At 40.4% G+C, this 20,334-nt stretch overlaps 1 protein-coding gene across 1 annotated transcript in view; it reads left to right on the forward strand.

Moving 5' to 3' along the window:
• Positions 1-20,107, forward strand: part of ulk4 (unc-51 like kinase 4) — a 77,683-nt gene extending 57,576 nt beyond the window's left edge. The window contains 5 exon segments of the mRNA XM_047340830.1: positions 2,235-2,401; positions 4,427-4,528; positions 7,248-7,442; positions 14,135-14,223; positions 20,047-20,107. Coding sequence (XP_047196786.1) covers positions 2,235-2,401; positions 4,427-4,528; positions 7,248-7,442; positions 14,135-14,223; positions 20,047-20,107 — 614 coding nt within the window.
• Positions 20,108-20,334: the final 227 nt, after the last annotated feature.

Raw genomic sequence — 20,334 nt, forward strand, 5'->3', positions numbered from 1 at the left:
GAAGACCAGCCACATATTTGTCGGTTACAACAGGATGTTTCTGAACGGTAAGTTACACCGTCCTCATGTCTGTTCAAGTTTTAGCAGGACAGTCGGCCAATGTAGGAGTAACGCCCCGAGTTACAGTACGGAGTTTCACAATGGAGTTTCAATACGAAGTAACGTCTACGTTACTCCGTACTGAGCACAGCGACGCGGCACATCAGAAGTGACTGTTTTCATACTATGAGGGTCCCTACTGACCCCCTTCAAGTCAGTACGGGTAGTAAAAGCCCAGAAAATGTATTTTTACGCAATTTGGGCCCTTTAAGAACAGACATGGTCTTTGGTTGTCTAAACAGTGAGAAACATCAGTTTTCTCTATATCACTATTTACAGTGACTCACAAAATATGCAATTTTATTCCATAAGAAGTACATGGAAACAGGATTGTTGATTTGTTTCTTAACAATTAAACAGCCATATAATTTAATTACATTGATGCCTTGAGCAAACAGGTGTTTTTATGAGCTACAGGGTGTTGCCCATGGTGACAAAAAGTTGAAAACAAGAAGTGATTGGAAATAAAGTTGCTTAGACCAATTCCTTCTCCATTCTTCAGCTTTTCTGGCTTTTTTGTCACCCTCGCCTTCCCACAAACCTTTTTCTTCTTTGCACCTAGCTCATGTGAAAATGTGTATAGTGTGGAAGAGTAAAAACTTCATCTTGGCCTTTGTAGTGCTGGTTTGTCTACATCAAACTGTAGCAGGTTAGAACACCAGTTTGAATATTTAGACTCCTATAAAGAGAATTTTATACTCTAATAGGGCATATCATCATCATCAGTAACACGCAGATGCTATGTCTGAGGATATTCCCAATATGAACATAAAAAATTTGCAATAATTTTAGATTTGATCATGTATGCAGCTATATTGTTTTAATGGCTATAATCCTTTGTAAATAGATGACTCATATATGGAGTTTATTTGATAAAATATACCGTTTTTTGTCTTTTATTCATAATATGTTGCAGATGGATAAGTATAAGGGGGGCAGCTATACTCAACAGACATTAACAGAACGACGTTATTAATATACATGATACATGAGAAACAATCTATCTAGAGCAGAGTTTACTTCTAAACAGGACTGCATTGTCAGAACACATTAACAGAAGAAGGTCTTTGTTTGACTGAACAGTCCAAAGTAGAGCAGCCTGTTTATTTAATTTATGAGGCCGCCTGACAAAGTAACAGTACATCTCACTCACAGAAGTCTAGCCTAATAGCTTTCTAGTGTCTGCACTGTTGCACTTTCACTCACAAAAATAAACACACACAACATCTATATTCTAAATAAAGATCTTTTGGAATAGAAAATAACCTGGCTGTACTTTCCCCAGTGAAGACAGTGAATCGGTTCATTTGTTATTTAACTCTTATTTTTAGTGAACAGAAATGGAACTGACTTTGGACTTAGGCTCATGCAGTGTGCATTTTTTCTCTCTCAAATGCATGTGTCATGTCAACCCATCCTGTCTCCACTTCCAGAGACATGTGGTGAGAACATCTCAGGGACAAATACACACAACAGCTAACTACACAGATAGACCTGCAAAATACACAGTATCTTCTGTTCCACGTTAAAATTAATGAGCAAGGAACGTGGGTTTTCACTTTAGTGAGTGGTATTTATTCATGGCTTAGCAAGGGTAAGCAGCTTTAAACCCTGTTCTACATTGGATGGTTTTCTAGGCAGAAATGGAGGGAGGTGAAAGAGATAAAAAGAGCAGAACAGAATTTATTTTTAGTTGAGCATCTAAACTGAGTTGTGCTCCGATGTTATCGCTTGTGTTACCATTGCATGCATTGATACGATTCGATCCCTCTACAGTATAAGTTCTGTTTAAATTGTTAATTTTTAAATCAGCTATTTTCTTTCTGCTTGGCCAGTTAGTGACAATGAAATGCTAATGGACCGATGAGGGAGAGTGTCTCTTATCTTGATCTACTGAGGAGTCGAACCAGAGCCTGCAGTCACAAACATTTACACACTCAGGTTTCTCTTTACAACTCAGTTAACATGTGGCAAAATGATATGTGGTGGGTCTGTTACATTTCCTTGGCTGTGGTTAATGTGGTGTAGATTGTCCACAGAGTGTAGATGATGATATCTTTCATTTCACTGGGCTGAAACAAAGTCCAGCAGGTTAGCCATAGCCTTCTCATGATGATATCTTCTCTGCCTCACAGGCCTAATGGAGTTGGTCGTGACTACCTTCTCGGCGGCTGCAGTGGTCTACCTGGACGAAGACAGGCATGCCACAAGGAAGATCGGCCATCTTGTGTTAAAAGCTCTTCTGGAACTGCTTCACAACATACTAAAACAAACATTACATCTCGTCCGCTCTGCACTGAAGGTATCAGCACAGTTAAATAAACAATAAACTCATCACCCTCTTTTCAGCAATGGTCACTAAGCTGCCTCTCATTGCAACAGAAAACAAGAACCAACCTCTAGTGTGATCTTTCAGTGCTTTATAAGCAGTGTATTTCAAATGATCCCCTGCCCCAGTGTCAGGGATTATGGTCGGTCACTTGCACAAAGTAATTTCCCAGAAGCATCAATAAAAAGCTTATATAAAAAAAAAAAATCTTTAAAGAGAATACATTTTAGATAAAGATTTCTACTCAACAAACTAAATTGAAGTACGTCTTTTTTTCCATATTCATGTCTGTGAATGAAAACCTGCTGTTTAGGCACATAAATGGCTTAATTGTAATATTAATTATTCATTAGATATTAATGTTAATTATCTTTTGAGAAAATATAGATATTTTAGGATATTCGGCCTCAAGTTACAAACCAATATCCTTACAAATGTATAACTACAACTTTCTGTTCTCCTGCATTGCAACAGTCCTTGCAAAGAAATGGCCTCGCTTGTATTTTATAATATTTTTCATTATTGTTAGCTGTGTTTCAGTTGTTTTGCTGTATCATGTAATATTGGTCCTTATAGTCTGGTGTATTTCCCACATTGATTCACTACTATTTATCAGTTTCATCTCTGCTGAGCACAGAATCACAAAGCGAAGTCAGCTCCCTAAAAATGTTGTCCTTGTATCTTGTCCCTGAAGGCAGGTGTGTCTATGTGTGTTTGTTTGTGAGTGTGTGTCCATTGATGTGTGCAGTGGAGGCTAGCAGGTTTAAGCAACTGCAATATTGAAGTTGTGAACTCAGGAGGAAGCAGATAGGGTCCCAAGTCACTGGGACACACGTGTGCACGTGCACACACACATTCTCATACTTACAGGCGAACGTAGAGGGGCCTGTCTGGCTATGTCCCTGCGGCCTCATTATCACCACTGGCTTTGTCCTCAGCTTGCCTCCCTACACACAGATGCACACACACTCACATATGCTCACATACACACACCAGACCCCATCTCCCCATAGTGTGCACCCCAGCCCAACGCATACATATTAATGCTTAGACGGGGGGCTAAAGGGGAGGCAGGGTAAAAGACTGGGTGGAAGAGAGAAGGACAGAAGAGGGAAGCATGGAGAGTTAGGAGAGACAGAGATGGAAAAGGGAGCAGGGCGAATGTTCAGCGGAAATCAATTCTGTGAGAAATGCAAAGCTCATTAAAAAGAAAACTTCTGCCCAAACCAAATTCATTTGGGTAATAAGGTCTGATAAGGAGAGAGGACGTGACTAGACCACTCTCCCCAAACTATTACTCTGTTGGTCAAGAGAGAGAGAGAGAGATTATATATACTTCATAAAAAAAGAAAAAGCAGGAGAGGATAACAGAGGAGTGACTGTGGGAGAGAGAGAAAACGTGTGCCAATATTAATCTTATTCCACTGCTAATTGGGCTGAAGTTCCACTGTAGCCATGAACTGAACTAAAATAAGCCAAAGTCAGGGACAGACGGTCTAAAGGAGCAGTGAGGGTGGGGTGTAAGTATAAAAGGAAGACATGAGAGGACTTACATTTTATGAGCTTATTTTTACAAAGTCGGATCAATGTGGGAATGATGAACCTTAGTTCCATTTTTCTGTTGAAAAGGTTGTATGTTGTATGTTGTGCCAGCTTGTTCAGTTCAGTGTAAATACGCAAAGCAGTGTCTTCTTAATGGTAATATATCTCTGTATAAAAGAAAGTGACAATTAAAATGAATAGATGAACGTATGTTGTCCTGAACAAGGGTTAAAATAACAGAGTATAGAGGAAAACTAGTTCCTCCCTTAGTCCATCTATCAGTGTGTCTTTCTGTGTCTGTCTCAGTCTGTCAGAATCTGTCTTGGCAGGTCTCTGGATCCATCATTATTGACTGTCAAATCTCTATAAATGATTTAACGTGTGTGTGTGTGTGTGTGTGTGTGTGTGTGTGTGTGTGTGTGTGTGTGTGTGTGTTGTGTTGTGTTGTGTGTGTAGAGCCAGAGGCTATCTTGTCCAGCAGTAGACAGGGAGGCAGCAGAGAATCTGTTCCTAGCCAACAGACCCCTGAGTCAACTCAGCACACCCTTCATTCACATGGTGAGACCAACACTCAAAGAGCCGAGTGTGTGTGTGTGTGTGTGTGTTTGTTTGGTTATAGACTGTTAGTGTGCCTGGTACAGTTAAACAAACTGTGGATACATCCTTATTCATGTGGGGAAATGTGAGTATGCATGTGTGTTAGAGAGAGAAGAAAACACAACAGGAGAAATGGTGCCTGCCCATGTTTTTCCACATTCTGAGAATTAGTCTGAGTGAACCTGAATTAGTCTCCAGGCATTATACAAGTAAGAAAAATTACAAGTATTCATGAAATATGATGTTAGCAATTGAAATCAACTCCTTTGATTGAAAGTAATACCTTAAGAAGCACCTTTCACCAAACACTAATGTCCACCACAGTCACTTCCATGTGTACTTGTGAGTGTAAATCTCATGCTCGGCTCAGACCACAAAATTTTAGACTGTTGAGACTAGAGTCATAAATCCTTGCTGTATCTTAACTGAGATACATGACAGACTACATGTTCCTCCCCATCCACAGTTTGCCATTTTTACGATGTGCCTAATGTTTCTTCTTCATTCTGTCGACACAATCCCTTGAGGAACTAGAATGGCACTGAGTAGAGCGCATACCACCGCCCAACAGTCCCTTAAATCCAATTAAGTCGCACCAAATTTCTCAAACTCATAGATATCAGTTCCCTTAATATGTCAGATTTTTTGTATTCCCTGGGGAAAATAAAAAAATATCATCTCACAAGGGTTAGGTTAAGAGAAAGTAATACAAAAATACAGGATCCCCCTGATCTGGATCCTTCCAGTGGTTTTTGCACAATCTTGCTTACAAACAAACAAATTGATAGGGGGGAAACCTAACCTGCTTGGTGGAGGTAAATACAAAACAAAACGGGGTGTTGTTGCCACAGCTCGACAAACCTTACTTGAATCACAGCTCCATCTTCCAACACCATCATTCTTTTTTTATCTTACCCATGTTTACATTTATTTACAGCATAATTTTTCCCAGCAGAACACCATCATCTGTGTTCCATTGGTAAACATCACAGAGGTGACGAAACCGGTCAAAACAAAGAGTCTGCCAGTCTTTCTGTTTCCCAGAAAGGCTTCCATGATGCAGCATCAGTTGTCGTCCATTACGATTCACAATAATTCTGTAAAATTATATTTTGAAACTAACACCAGATGAATCCAAAAAGACCATCAGAAAAAACATCTGTTGTTCCGTTATGACAAGTTTCTTTGACTGCAGCTTGACTGTTGCTTATTTCACTCATAAAAATCATCTTAATTCCTCAAAATTAAATAGTCAAAGGTTTGTCATGAAAAGAATCCCCTCAACACCTTAAAATGACTGAAATGCAACTGTATATCTTTCTTCATCATTTTGTGAGTGGGATCTATGAATATGCTGCAGGACGGGTAGTCCCATCACAAGTTGCCATGAGTGGTTTCATAGGTTTGGGACATAACCCTGGCTGTTTTAATCCCTATTTTTCATACTGGTACTTGTTTAGTGTACTGAATTCCTTTTTCTGCAGTTATTACAAATATTATACCCACACATTTACAGAAAGGAGTCTTATATCTGCAAGTACCCACACAAAAACTTGTGCAATCTGAAAACAGGAAGATAAGAGTGGGTACAATCATGGTCTTTCTGCTGAGAGAAATGTGGAAATGTTTTCACAGTAGCTATTCAAACAGCCACACATTCTGCCACTATATAGGCAGTATTGAGGATTCAATAATTGGATAAAGAATAAATGTGATGCAGAATAAATTCCTCCTCTATCTGCACTCAAAATCTTAGAACTGTTATCTCAGTACAATGATATAGTTCAAATCTAATTCAGTAATTGAATAATGCCATTTGTGTCTTTCATTCTGTAACTTTTTACTTAAAAACAAAATAAAAATGATTTGTAAACTTGATGAATAAATGGATATAATGGAGAAGAGAAGGTAACGGGTGGAAGACGTTCAACGGAATGAAATGGGGCTGAGACTATGAAATGACATGTAAAGATGGAAAGAATCCATTCAAAAGAGAGAGGGTGCTGTGAAGCATCCTGGGAAGTTGAGGACGTAAAGGAGGGAAGGGAAAAGAAAGGCGAGTGGGAGGAGGAGAGGATGGAGTCTCAAGGGACACAATAGAGGTTTTTACTTATACTTGACACATCGAGTGTGAGCCATGTGTGTGTGTGTGGGTGTCTGATTGTGGGGGAGAGGGTTAAGGGGGCAGCTGACACACCCCCCCAGCCTCTGCACAGGGCTTTTGCCCCATGGGGTATTATGGAATAGAGAGAGCAGAAGTGTCAATATGAATCTAATATCATCAGTAAAGCAGGTAGTGGACCAATTACTGATGCATGGTGAATTAGTAAGATTTCAATAGCTGTAATAATTATTTTCCACAGTGGGTCAGTTATAGACTTATCTTATTCATATACACATGGTAGAAGGAAGGGGGATCCTGGATGATTGGCTGTTACATTTTTGATATTTATTTTATATGGACTATAAATAAATCAATGCATCGATACAGTACAGTACATTATGTCTCTTATTATTTTCATAAAATGTAATTAATGCCATTTAATTAGTTTAATTATTTATGGTATGTACTGTAGGTACACCTGGAAGAGAAGGTGAATTAAATCACTATTTAATGACCACATTATTATTATATATAAACAGGAGTTATTTTTTATGAACATATTTTCTCTTTCTGTAGCTGTCCACTGAAAACCAGGAAGTGTGGGCGGAATCCATTCCATGTCTGTACCTATTGGCCCGGCTGTACCGTGGAGAGGGTCACGACTGCCTGTCACCTTCCTGCTTGCAAAGCTTCTCACACGTGCTCTCCACACACATGCACATGATGACGGCCCAAATACAGCGCACAACCCTTAGTATCATCAAACAGCTGGTGAGTACATAGAATGACATGCACACACAAATATAAACAGACTCACATCTGCAACCGCAAACACAAAGCAAATATCGTATGTCAACATTACTTGTATGACATTTAACTGATATTTATCTGTGTTCAGTGTGTTTTCCTAGTACTGGTCAAAACACAACCCTGAAGCATGTTTGATTGAAGAATCTTGGGCCACTGAAGAATGAAAATATTGGAATAACGGGAACTGACTCAGACACACGCACACACACACACACACACACACACACACACACACACACACACACACACACACACACACACACACACACACACACACACACACACACACACACACACACACACAGTCATGCTGTGCTGAAAATAGAGAGCAGTTTCACCACGACGTGACTGACAGAGGGAGCAAGACAGAGAGGGAGAAAAAGTGTAGGTTTGTATCAGCCTGTCACTCTATGTTATGAGTGCCTGTCCAATTTTGTCTGATAGTCAAAATGATTTGTAGTACAGGCCAAAGACGGCTGACTTCTACAGTCTACTGGAGTGAAGCAGGTGGAGATTTATTAAGGCTTCTATTCTCCCATTTCTAATAATATTATCTCAATCTGGAAAAATGAGCAATACGGATGCAGCTTCAGCAAACTGTCACCAGAATTAGACAGGTTTTAACTAGGAAGCAATTTCTTGTCCTGTTAGACACACACCACAATAAAATCACAACAACAATTCAGTACGCAAATTAAAAACCCAATGAGACAGTTGAGTAAACTGCCAGTAAAATAGCGAGCAGACACTCAAACCACATCAGACAAATCCTGTTGTGAAGCACTCAGACCACGGGTTTGGTATACATTCTGTAGCCTTCCAAAGAAAATAAATTCATATTGGATGATTCTGCAGTACAAGATTCACAGTCAGTGCCAACACTCAGTAGCAATGTAGAAAGATATGACTGTACCATCTGGACAAGTTAGCAATTTACTTGAACACCAAAGACCAGGGTTTGCATCCTTTCTCAGGCCAGCAATTCAGACTTAATTTTTAAACCATGATGGCATTTCTCTAACCTTAAACCAGAAGATTTGGTTAACTAAACTTAACCATACTTAAGGAATAAGATGCCTAAAAATGTTGCCATTGAGAATAATCCAGGATTTTTCTGAATTGTACAAGATCAGTTTGAACTGTCAGGTGAAAGAAAGGACACAGCAGGGTTGGAGGGGACAGTCCAGTGAAACTACATCTCAAAATCAATATGACCAAGTTTGGAGAAAAATGGCTGATTTTGCTGTCAACTACTTATGAATAATGTAAAATACATTCTTAATGTTCTGACATGGCTGCAGGGTCAATGAAGAGTTGCTGTACTTTGGACACAAGGTCAGCTGTCACCCTGACTTTGTCTGGAGGCTACCTAATATCTGTAGGTGTGTGTGTGTGTGTGTGTGTGTGTGTGTGTGTGTGTGTGTGTGTGTGTGTGTGTGTGTTAGTGTGCAAGAGTGCAAGAGTGCATGTGTATGCAGTGTGCAATGTGTGTGTGTATATTTTTGATTCCTCTCACCAATTAGATCAAGACACCTGAACCACCCACACACTAACTCCCTCTATCACACACACGCTCACAGATTTACCTCTTTCTCTTTCTGACTGTTGTAACAAATTTGTCCTCATGTGCAAACTTCCTCATTACCCACTGTGCTAACAGCTACAGTAACATTGACATGTGTATTCTATATCCTGCTCACCACCCTCAGCACCACAGACACAGACACACACATTGTCTCAATGTTAAAGTGTTACTCTCCCTCAGCATACTGCTGCAAACCTGTTCTCCCACCTTGCACTTTTTTCTACTGGAGTCCAGTATAGCTAAACTTAAAAAAAAAATTTTTTTAAATCCTCTAATCGTTTGCTAAATTTAATTTTCTTGAATCTCATTGTCAGTCAGTCAGCAGAGAGCAATGTGCAGCTTTGAAAGAAAGCAACAGACATTCCTTATCCGCAACAGACACTTTTTCACAGCTGCACCGTCCCTGAAACACAATGACTCACATATTCTGTCTCAAACACACACCTACACACGCAGACGAGTGCCTGCCCTTCAACAAAGGCTTTTTAATTATCTTTCATTGATTTCAGGGCTCTGTTAATCTCAATCAAAGATCCCACTAATAGCTTGGAAACTGTCGGGGAGGAGTGATGGAGAATGAATCGAGTGAATAAGTAACATTTTCAACTTGTCTTTTTTTTCCAGTCACAACTTGGAAAGACTTAAAGCGGAATACTAATTTAATGAAACCGGATTCAGAGGAAGTTTTCAGAGCAAGAAGCATTCATTATTTCTTTTAAAGCAGTTTGCTTTGTCACTGTAAAATGTTTTTTAGACTTTACAATCTCCCTCGAGAAACACTGAATGAATTGTGTTCAATAACTGGTGGTTAATATGTATGTAACAGAGGTCCTCTCAGTCTCCGTTATGTTTCTGTGTCACTTCCGGATTGCATGCAATATTTCCACTAAAATACAGTGATTTGCACAGTTGAATAATTGCAAATTAAATAATGAGGACAGACAGAGAATATATTTCAGATTTGATTGTGGTTGTTTTTAGAATGGTTGTCTGTGTGTATTGTAGTGTGGTTATTCCGGACGCCAGGTGGTGGGATTGGTGCACTACCTGTAAACGACATTTCAGCAGCGTGATTAGTGGAGTGCAGACCGGCAATTCTGTGGCTCGCTGAATCAGCAAGAAACACTACATACTACATGCATCTATTTTTTAGGTTTAACTACAAGACAAATATACACTCACCTGTGCTCTCCTGTCTCTGGATGCTCATGTCGAAGAGCCCCCGGGGAAACAAGCACCTTTTTATCAATCCGGGAGGGTTTGAACGTAGGGGAGAGGCATAGGGGGGGTGGGTGAAACATGAAGGGTTGGTTTGTTTGCTCTGTATGGTCTTAGGATTTCTGACATTTACATTTTTAGATAGTTTATGTATTGTTAGAATTCGTTTTGTCAGATTTTTGTATGGTGTTTTTTTTATGTTTATGTGGGATGTAAAATAGGTCCCGTTGAGCACCCCTGCTGTTGGTAGCACCCAGAGGTGAAGAGGTATATAAGGCTGCCCTTTATTCCACCCAATATTTCCTTGATGCTGTCTAATCTGAACTTTGGTCTATGAATAAATCTACATCTGGGGTCGGTTAAATCTCTGGTCTCTGCCTCTTACAAGGTCATCCTAACAACGTACAAATCATGTTTCCCTCACTCATGTTAACCTGTCCAGCAGTGATAATGTTCATTACTCTTGTATTTGTGTGTAAATGTTGTCACACACAATATGTTGACAGGGTTGGATGTATGAGGGAAGGCACACTGCGGTTGTTGACATTGTCCTGTCTCACTGCTTGTTAATCTCACACTTATGTCTAGAAGCTTTCTCATCTCCATAGGCTGAAATATCTCAGCATAGTCTCCAAAATGTCAAAGCAGACATCCAATTATTGTGACCTGTTCCATGTTTGAGCTGAAACATGAACATTTATTTATTTATTTATCAATCCATCAGTCCCACCGTTCTAGTGCTTCCTTTCTCTGCCAGGTGCTCAATCAAACTCACCTGACTGTTGTTCCATATCAAGTCTCGACAAGTGGCATTAATTGAACTGAAGATATATATTTGTGTTCAACATGTTTTCAGTTCCATCAAGATATTTTCCTCACACCTATCCAAGTTGTACAGATTGAAAAATGATGACTGGTTATTTGTGACCAGTAACTTTTTCACAAAAAGGTAAATACATAATACAACAGTATAAAAAAGGCAGTTGTCTCATTCTGCAAATGTGGGTCCAAAAGAGGTGAAGAAATGAGGCAGTCATAATGACCATGATGTCATGCACTCTAATCAAATGTGATTGTATAGTGCCAAGATTATTCAAATCAAAAACTCTCATAATATTTTCATGGACAGTGAAATCAAATGTCTGCACAGGACATGAAAATGTCTCCAGACAGTCCCCAGTGTTGGTAAATATCTCTCAAAGAACTCCATTTTTATAACAGCAGTGTGTAGCACTTACCTGTTATCCACTGAACAATCATTCCTCAATAATCTCACTCACATTCACTTATTTATGCATTAATGTACCACTCTCTCTCTGTTGTCAGATACACTGTCACTATATGACAGCCCTATTCTGTCTTTCTAAGAGGCATCATGTCTGTCTGTCCTTCTGTCGGTCAGTATTTGAATCAGGTGTTGATACGGTAGAAAGGGAGAATCAAAGAGGTGGACAGTGAGGGTGGAGATGGGTTGATAAGAAAGTGTGTGTGTGCTTGCGTGCGAGTGAGGCGAGCATCTTTGTCTCCTCCTAACTCCGTTGCCTAGCAACAACCATGCTGTGTCACCACAGAGACAGAGGTGATGCTGTCACTGGAGATCAGAGAGAACACATTCACAAAACATTGACTAGCACGCACAAACACAGACGCACACACAAACACACCTTGAACAGGGCTTAAAGAAACACAAGCAAACAGATTTGTTATAATGTTTTATTGATAGTAAATTGTTACATAAGTTTAACTGCCACTGTAATATTAAATCATATTATTGTACTTAGCAACCAGTTTAAACATTATAATTGCACTTTTGTTAGTGAGAACCATTGTGAACACACACTCAGACACATAGCAGTGTGAGGACTAGGTGTGTAGCCTTCTAGAAATAGAAATAACAGCAGTTCAGTAAATAATTCAAACATATATATAAACCACACATGAACAGTAATAAAACAAATTCAGTTTCATTTTATAAAAGACATTATCTATAAAATCTTCACTGCAGATAAACCAGGTAGGATGAACACAAAGTTGTCTAACTTCACTCTGCACCATAGACTGTTTATAAAAAGCTATGCACACAAACAAACAATACAAAGTGACAGTATATTGTAGATTTGTTTGACTCACTAAAAAGGAAAGATGCTGAAGTATCTCCAGAGCACTATCACAGGACAAGAAGATAGAGCGGACACTGCCCTAGTATAAAGAAAGAAGGAAAAATAACAGAGTGTTGTGTGCATGTATGTATGTGTTTGTGCGTTCAACTGGATTTTAGGGACATTAGCACTTAGATCAATCTCCTTTGAAATGGTATTGACCAATTACTGGGATGTCACTCAGCAGTTGTTCATACCAACATGCAGGATGATTGTGTGATGATCAGACAGACTGATGTGTCTTATATGCTGTGATCAACACAATTCTGTGAAAAGATGAAGAATGTGAATATTGGGGCAGTAATAAACAAATGTATCATTGTTATCATTAGTGAAACACTGGTTACTGCTGCTTGGCTTCCTGCTGAAGTCCTCAGAAGCCTGTTTAAAAAAACTGACAATCGTGACTGGTGTTACTTTGTTGAAAGTAAGAAACATCACTGATAAACAGTTCAGTTATAACAGGCCTGTTTATAAGGCCTGGAAAATGACATCATACAAAGCCACACTGAGGATTAATGTTTTTGAATCAAAAGCAATATTGACCTTTGGGCTTGTTAACTTGTAACATGACACAAGGTGGTAAGTTTGGTTTTTGTTAAACTAGTTAAACAGACAAAAAGGAAAAAAAGATTTGAATTCTGAATGTATTTTTCAGATAGTGATTTTCAGTGGGGTTTTGCAGAATTGCAGGTCACAGTTCACATGTGGTCAGCTTTGACTGGTCATATCTGTTTTGTACAATCCTGTGGCAGTGATGATCTCTTACACTGTGTTAGTGCTCAGTATTTGTTTTCAACCTTTGTTGAGTGTGGACTGCTGCCATTTAACTAAATACTAAAGTGGCCGTGTGTTTTTTCTCTTTCATCATGAAGCTTAGCGTAAGTTCAGTCAGGAAGACCTAACCTGCATATTAATCAGCTGATTGTGGGTGTTCCTAAATTTCCCAGCACCTGTCAAACTTTAAAATCCCTTCTCTCTTCCGCAGTCAGCCGTCTTTCAGTGACGCGCATAACCCCTCCTCCACCCCAATCTCCTCCAGTCTCCAGCAGAATATTCATCACCTCTTCCGGATCCCGACCTCAACTGATCGTATGCATAATCCCACATCGTGTTGGCAGCGATCATGGACCTTGATGATGGATCCCAATAGTATCAGTGGATCATGACAATGGATCGTGGATTACGGCGGCACCCGATCATGGTGGGAGCTGATCGCGGACTAAAAAATCATCAAGACTGCCTGACAATATACCTATTACTCGTGGCATCCATTGCACTTCTGTCCGTCCTGGAAGAGGGATCCCTCGCATGCGGCTCTTCCTGAGGTTTCTACGTTTTTCCTGTCAAAAAGGTTTTGTAGTTTTTCCTTACTCTTGTTGAGGGTTAAGGGCAGAGGATGTCACAATTGGCGAAGTCCAATAGGACAATTCTCATGAATATGGGCCATCCAAAACAATCGATTGACTGATGAACCACCACCAGTGTCTAGACCCGGGGGGGTATTCCTGTTCGATGCTCTGCTCCACCCCCTTCTAATCCTGATGACATCTCACAGGGGTCTAAAATGCCAAAGACTGTAAACATTCACATTACTTCTGTTCGTTTGTCAAAATAAACATCGTTAAATTGAGAATCAAGTCTCTCCTGATTGAAATTATTTTGTCCTTCCTCTCTCCCTGTTTCTTAAGGTGCAGACTACAGACAGATCTGATTGGTTAGAATGTCCTGAAGGGGCGGATCTAGTGAGTCTACTGAAGGATATAACCACATCTAACAGGTGAGTGTGTCTGCTGCTTGTGTATCTCTTTAGCCGTTTTCAGGCATGACCTGTGGATAAAGTCTGATGAATTGGGTCCAGACTTTATCTGCAGTTTGCCTTTCAAACATGCAAAACGCAGCGGGAGGTTCTCAGCACAGACGCATTCACAACTGCAACAAATCCTCTGCATTATTCAGGCGAGCGCTGATCCAGTCGGGTGCAGCAGGCAGAGGCAGGAAGTGATGCATTAATTCCACTATGGAGCTCATGTGATTGTTCTTTTACAGCACATCAAAAACGATGTTTTCTAAGTGCGCGGCTCCACTTTTTCACCCAGAGATATTTGTATTCATTTTTGCGCCTGTCACTTATTAGAAGCGTCATCTACCCCTTCATTAGCACTCTGTGAATCCAGCGGGGATCCCCTGCTGTGCTCTCACATCGGATTCTCAAGATTTTCTGCTGACTTTATACTAGGAAGCCAGGTGGAGAAAGTCCGCAGATAATCCAGAGGCTCTCACTCCATGACATTTGTGTTTACACATGCACCTCCTCCAGAGAAAGTGCAGAGTATCTCTGTAGTAATTATTAGGGAATATTGCCTCTTCAATTTGGTAGAATATATGTTTTACATAGATCACTAAAGCTGCTTTCATGTGTGATGTGAGCTGGTGACAGGGCACGGTCTCAGTTAAATTGCTCAAAAATAGCTGGGGTCTGTGGTTCTTGCAGGACTGTAACATAACCAATAATTTTATTTGGACTAAAATGATTGGCTGGTGTACCTGTCTGTCACTAAGCAACCTGCCTGCCTGCCTGCAAGCACCCTGGCTGTGCTCTCACTGCACATGACCAGAGTCTTCAGCTGAGGAGACATACACGATGAAACAGAGACGATAGTCAGACGTTTGCGAGCGAGCCACAAAAGAGTCGTATTCTTGCAGTTGTCAAGCATTGGTTGCAAGTGTAGCCTACTAGATTTTCCAGGATTACCAACCCTATCTTTAACTGTGACTCTTTCATGACTAAAGCCATTTTCAGACATGACCTGCAGATACAGTCTGGACAAGTGGGTCCAAACTTAACCCATACTTTGCTTTTCACACAAGCACAACATAGCAGGAGCTTCTCTGCACAGGTGTGTTCACAACAGCAACAAATCCTTCGTATTATTCAGGCATGCAGCAGGAAGTGTCACATTCAAATTCAAAACAACGTCATTTACACCATGTTTTTAGCCTAAATATCACTTGGATGACACCACTCGAGCAGTATGGAGGCATGTTATGTTTTTTTCCTCGTGTTTTTTTACATTTGAAGAATTGGTCACAATTTGCTTCAATTGTATTGGATGTGACAGCCACACTGTTTACCCCTGAAACTCCAAAAGTGTTTTGTTAGTGAATTTAAATTTTGGGGTGAACTATCCCGTTATACTCACTTTCAACCATGTAGCAATTAACACGTTCTAAATGAAGGGAGGAAAGTATTCTACATGTGCATTGTCAGACTGTGTTTTGCTGTACACTAGAACAAAAATATAAAAACAAAATTTTTTATTAAGTAAAAGTGAATCAATCGGATTTTGAGTAATGCTAATATTTGTACATTTCTGCTTATTTAAAAAGTAAAGGATTCTACTCCCCTATTTCATGAGATTACTTTGATGCCTTCTCTACTCCATTTTAATAAACTCAATCACTTGTTTTTGTCATAAGTGAGATCTATTGCAAAGCAGCAGGGTGCCATAAAGACAATGACATCTCAAACACACATCAATTTAATATCACTGAGCTGTGACTTTAGAATGGAGCAAATTTATATGAACATCCTTGTGTGTGTGTGTGTGTGTGTGGGGGGTCTTTTCTGAGTATCTCGGCTGAATATGTTTTCCCTCTTTGAGCCAAGGGTTTTGTCACCGTAGCGACCGACCATGCTGTCTTTGATCTATGAGACTAGCTTCCTGTCTCTCTCTCTCTCTCTCTCTCAAACACACACAGACCTTTAGTGTATACACACACACACACTCTTCACACCCTTCTTCATACAAACTCTCTCAATCACACACACAACCTGTCAGATCAATAATAAAGGTGTATTGTTGTCCTGCTATAGAGGCCTCTGCTACCCTCTCCCCCTCCCTCTTTTCTCCTTGGTCTCTTGGTCCCTTTTTTCGCCTTTTTGTCACCCTATACCCATTTTTCCTCCTCTCTCCCCGTCCATTTTCTTTCTATTTTCCTCATTTTTTTTCTTTTCGACCGCCCCCCCGCCCTCTCATGTTTTCCCTCTCCCACTTCTGCTCTCCTCTCCCCTCGTCTCCTCTCTCTCCTCTCCCTCTCTGGCACATGAAAGCAGAGATCAGCTCGAGCTTTGAAGTAGCGGAGACTGGCACACTCCCACTGGTTTAGTGGTAGGAGGAGGGGAGCAGAGGTTTTCGGAGAAAGGGCAGGAGATGAGAGGAGTTATGAGGGGAGAGAGAAGAGGAGAAGAAGGAAGGGGGAGGGGTGGAGATTGGTTTTAATTGAGAGGAGGAGGAGGAGGTGGGCCAGAAAAGTGAAGATGGAAGAAAGTGTGAAGGAGAGGGGAAGTCTGGGCTGAGATCCTAACCTAAATGATGTCATTCAGCCTTCACCATGGCAACCTGAGGAATGCTTTTTCAAAACCTCAAGCCTGATCAAGTGTGGTGGGGGGTGGGAGGGGCCGTAAGGCCCAAAAACCTGATCCCTAGTTTATTGTGTCAGTCAGTTATACACATGAAGCCGTCAGCAGTGCTGAGCACTAATGCCTGCTCAGGCTGCAGAGCTGCCAAACTACAAAACTACTCTAAAATCTTTAGCTACAGTTTGTGAAGAATTCTACCAAAGCACATGAATACCTTCAATATGTAGAAATATCCTAAACTGCAGCACATCAGAACTATGATGGTCTGAGTTTTACAAATCTTTTTAATCTTAAATCATTGTTTCACTCTAATTTCTCCCCATTGTAAGGGCAGTGATTTCTTACTAGAGCAAACCAGAAAGTATCATCTATATAGAGCGTGATGAGAAGAGTTGATGGTTTGAGGCAAAGGTTGGGAGCCACTGGTTTAAGGAACATGACATTGGTACATTTCATGACAGTGTAGACCATGCTGAAGGACTGCGATTAATCCACAGAGGTAATCTCACAGTGAATGAACCAATTTACTGTGTTAGTGTGACGAGAGATGAAGAATGTAAATTAATGAAACAGTTTGAGGAAACTCTAGTTTCCTGCTTTTATCTGAAATGGTGGAAAAAACACATGTAGTGTAAACTAATGTGCTGCTGCAGCCGTCATTCAATGTGATCTAAAACCATCTGTTTCATTTTCCACCATCCTCTGTGTAGCTGATGGCTGTGGAAGTTTAATGAGTGACCAAACTAAGGTTTGGGCTAAAACTTTATGGATCCAATTTATTTATTTATTTATTTTCCAAATCCACAAACTTTCAAGGATTTCTGAGGCCTCTGGGAGATATGATAATTAGCTTAATTATATAGAGTTTGAATTAACTAAGGGGAGTAAGTGTTTTTTTATGCTGGCATGGATTCCCTCACAGACACCTGGGAGGAAGCTAAGAGGGCAAGGGGGGGAAGAGGAGGGGAGAGAAGGAGTGAGGTCATAGACAGCCCTGGGGGTCTGAGTATATTTTTAGTAAACCATAACAAATATGTCATGTGGCAGAGTAAAGTAAAGAGAAATCCAACCTATGTAACATCAAATATGACATAAGAAACTTCTAACATACTACGTGACAGTAATTTAAAGACAACAACTCACAGGAAGTCATTTAAAAAGAACTGGCACAAGAAACAAAACTGAAACCGCAGCAAACACGACCAGTGAGAAACTAAACCAGCAGCTCAGACCAGAGTGGAGACTCGGTATAGAAACTGTAACTCTCCACAGAGTCTATTCATTCAGTCCACTCAGCAACACAATCCACCTCAACACAACCTTGATTCCTTTCATTGTCATTTTCAACAACACGCTTCCACTAACAACACACACCTCCAGCAGTTTGCATCGGCCCCCCCACTCCCCACCTCAGTGCCTCTTCCCCAGTGTCTGACTTTTTTATTTTATAAATGATCCCATAGTCATCAGTTGATCATTCTGTGAGGTTTTTCCTCTTCAATCCCTCTTTAAATAAGCTCAAATTGGTTTCATCGTTGTAGATACTCACTTGAGTACATTTGTAGTATTGTTTATATAATGTTTACCTAACTGCTGCATTTTAATGTTTGCCATCAACTCTCGTCTTTCTGCACCATCCTTAACAACAGTGATGTTCTTGACGGCCAGCAGGGGACTTCCTCCATTTTGTTCATTGTGTCATACCCCTAGAGGCCAAGGAAAAAAAACCTGTCTCCTCCATTTTCTATATTATATGTATTGTGCAATGCCCCTAGAGGCCAGGTACGATACTGCATGCTTTCACCCAGCACACCTGTAGTGTCAGTTCACCGCGGTGAAGGCATAAGCCGACAGTGATGGTGTATGGTGTCTTTCAATGCTTCAAGCCCATTGAAACAAAGGTCTTTTACCCATTTAGAACCACTTCGAGTGCTTGGACCTTAACCCACAAGACTTATTGTGCATTCACATGGTGTTGGAATAATTGCAAATTACTTCCCCACTGGGAAAGTTCACATGAACGCTATCTCAAGTCAGTTTCACGAGTGGCCAAGTTGCTGACATCATCACTTATAAATCAATTAACATAATTGACATTGGAAGAGTGGCTTCACAACTCGGGAAATGGGACCTTCAAGGGAGCATGTGACTGCACGTTTATTTTAGGTGGTGTTAATAAAGTTATTAGATCAAATCTTGGGTGTATTCATTCAGCCAAAGGTAAGATTGGAGTCGCAGTTGAATTTCCATGCAGACTGAAACCATTGACCTGTGGGTTTGTGTAACATCTGCTGTGTGTGTCCGAAGAGAGTGAGAGAAATATGAAGGACTTAAATATACTAACATGTTAACCCTTTATGAAATGTTACAGAATACAGTTTACCTACTGGTACCTTATGTACATTATGTGATGTTATGATCTGCACATTTCAACCCTTGTATGGTGCTCGGGTCTGTGGGACCTGTTTTCAATGTTTGCTAAAAGAAAAATGATGCGATAAATAATTTGTTCAACCTCAGACTCATTGGCCTTGGCTCATTTTCTGTGATGAACATATAAAAGAACATATTTTCAGTGACTGTACACTGTACACCCCTCAACACATTTATATTACATATGTGGTGTTCGGGTCCACTGGACCCAGGACTACGACAAGTGTTAAATTGTACATTTCTGGCATCTCTGCTCTCACATTCCTGCACATTTTACCCTCTGTCTTGCAGGAAAAATTCTCCATTTTTCTCACACTATCCCAGCTGCAAATTTGGGGCGGGATACAACAAATAAATAGCTTTGACTGTGTGGTTCCTTATCACAATCTATGAAGATGGCGAAAAGATACTCTGCTCAGAGGGCCTTAGAAATGATTTTTGAAGAGAGAGAAGCTTTGGAAGACAATGAAGAGGAAGAGTTTTCAGAATATGAAGATCATGTTTCTGTCAATTCAGAGTCTGACAGTGAGTTTGAAGAAGAGGATGAGATTGACCATCAGCCAGCTACGAAAAAAGTCCATCTGCAGCCAGTCCCAAATCCAGGCCGTCCGCAGCCAGCCCCAGGACCAGGCCGTCCGCAGCTGAGTGACCAAAACATGAACACCACACAAGGGTTAAAGAAAGCCTGTGTAAACAACATAATTGTGATACGGTGAATTAACAAGCTAATATCTGATTGTGTCCCAGGTGTCACGTTGATGTGGTTCCACTGGCTGGTGAAATCCTCCAGGAGATCTCTGGATCCTAGAAGCTTCTCCTCCTCACAGAAGGTCGACAGTGTGCAACCCTTTACCACCACCACTTTAAAACATACGCATGATTAGCGACGTAGTTATTCGATATTTCACTGTTTCTTCAGATAACTTGTGTCTTCATGGTTTATTTAAGTAGATGTGTTTGTTCTTTGGAGATGTCCGTTTTGGATTAACATAGATATGAACTTTTTTCAATAAGTTAACTGTTTAGATATTAGTT

Source organism: Hippoglossus stenolepis, chromosome 8 (genome assembly GCF_022539355.2).
Source record: "Hippoglossus stenolepis isolate QCI-W04-F060 chromosome 8, HSTE1.2, whole genome shotgun sequence".
Lineage (NCBI taxonomy): Eukaryota > Metazoa > Chordata > Actinopteri > Pleuronectiformes > Pleuronectidae > Hippoglossus > Hippoglossus stenolepis.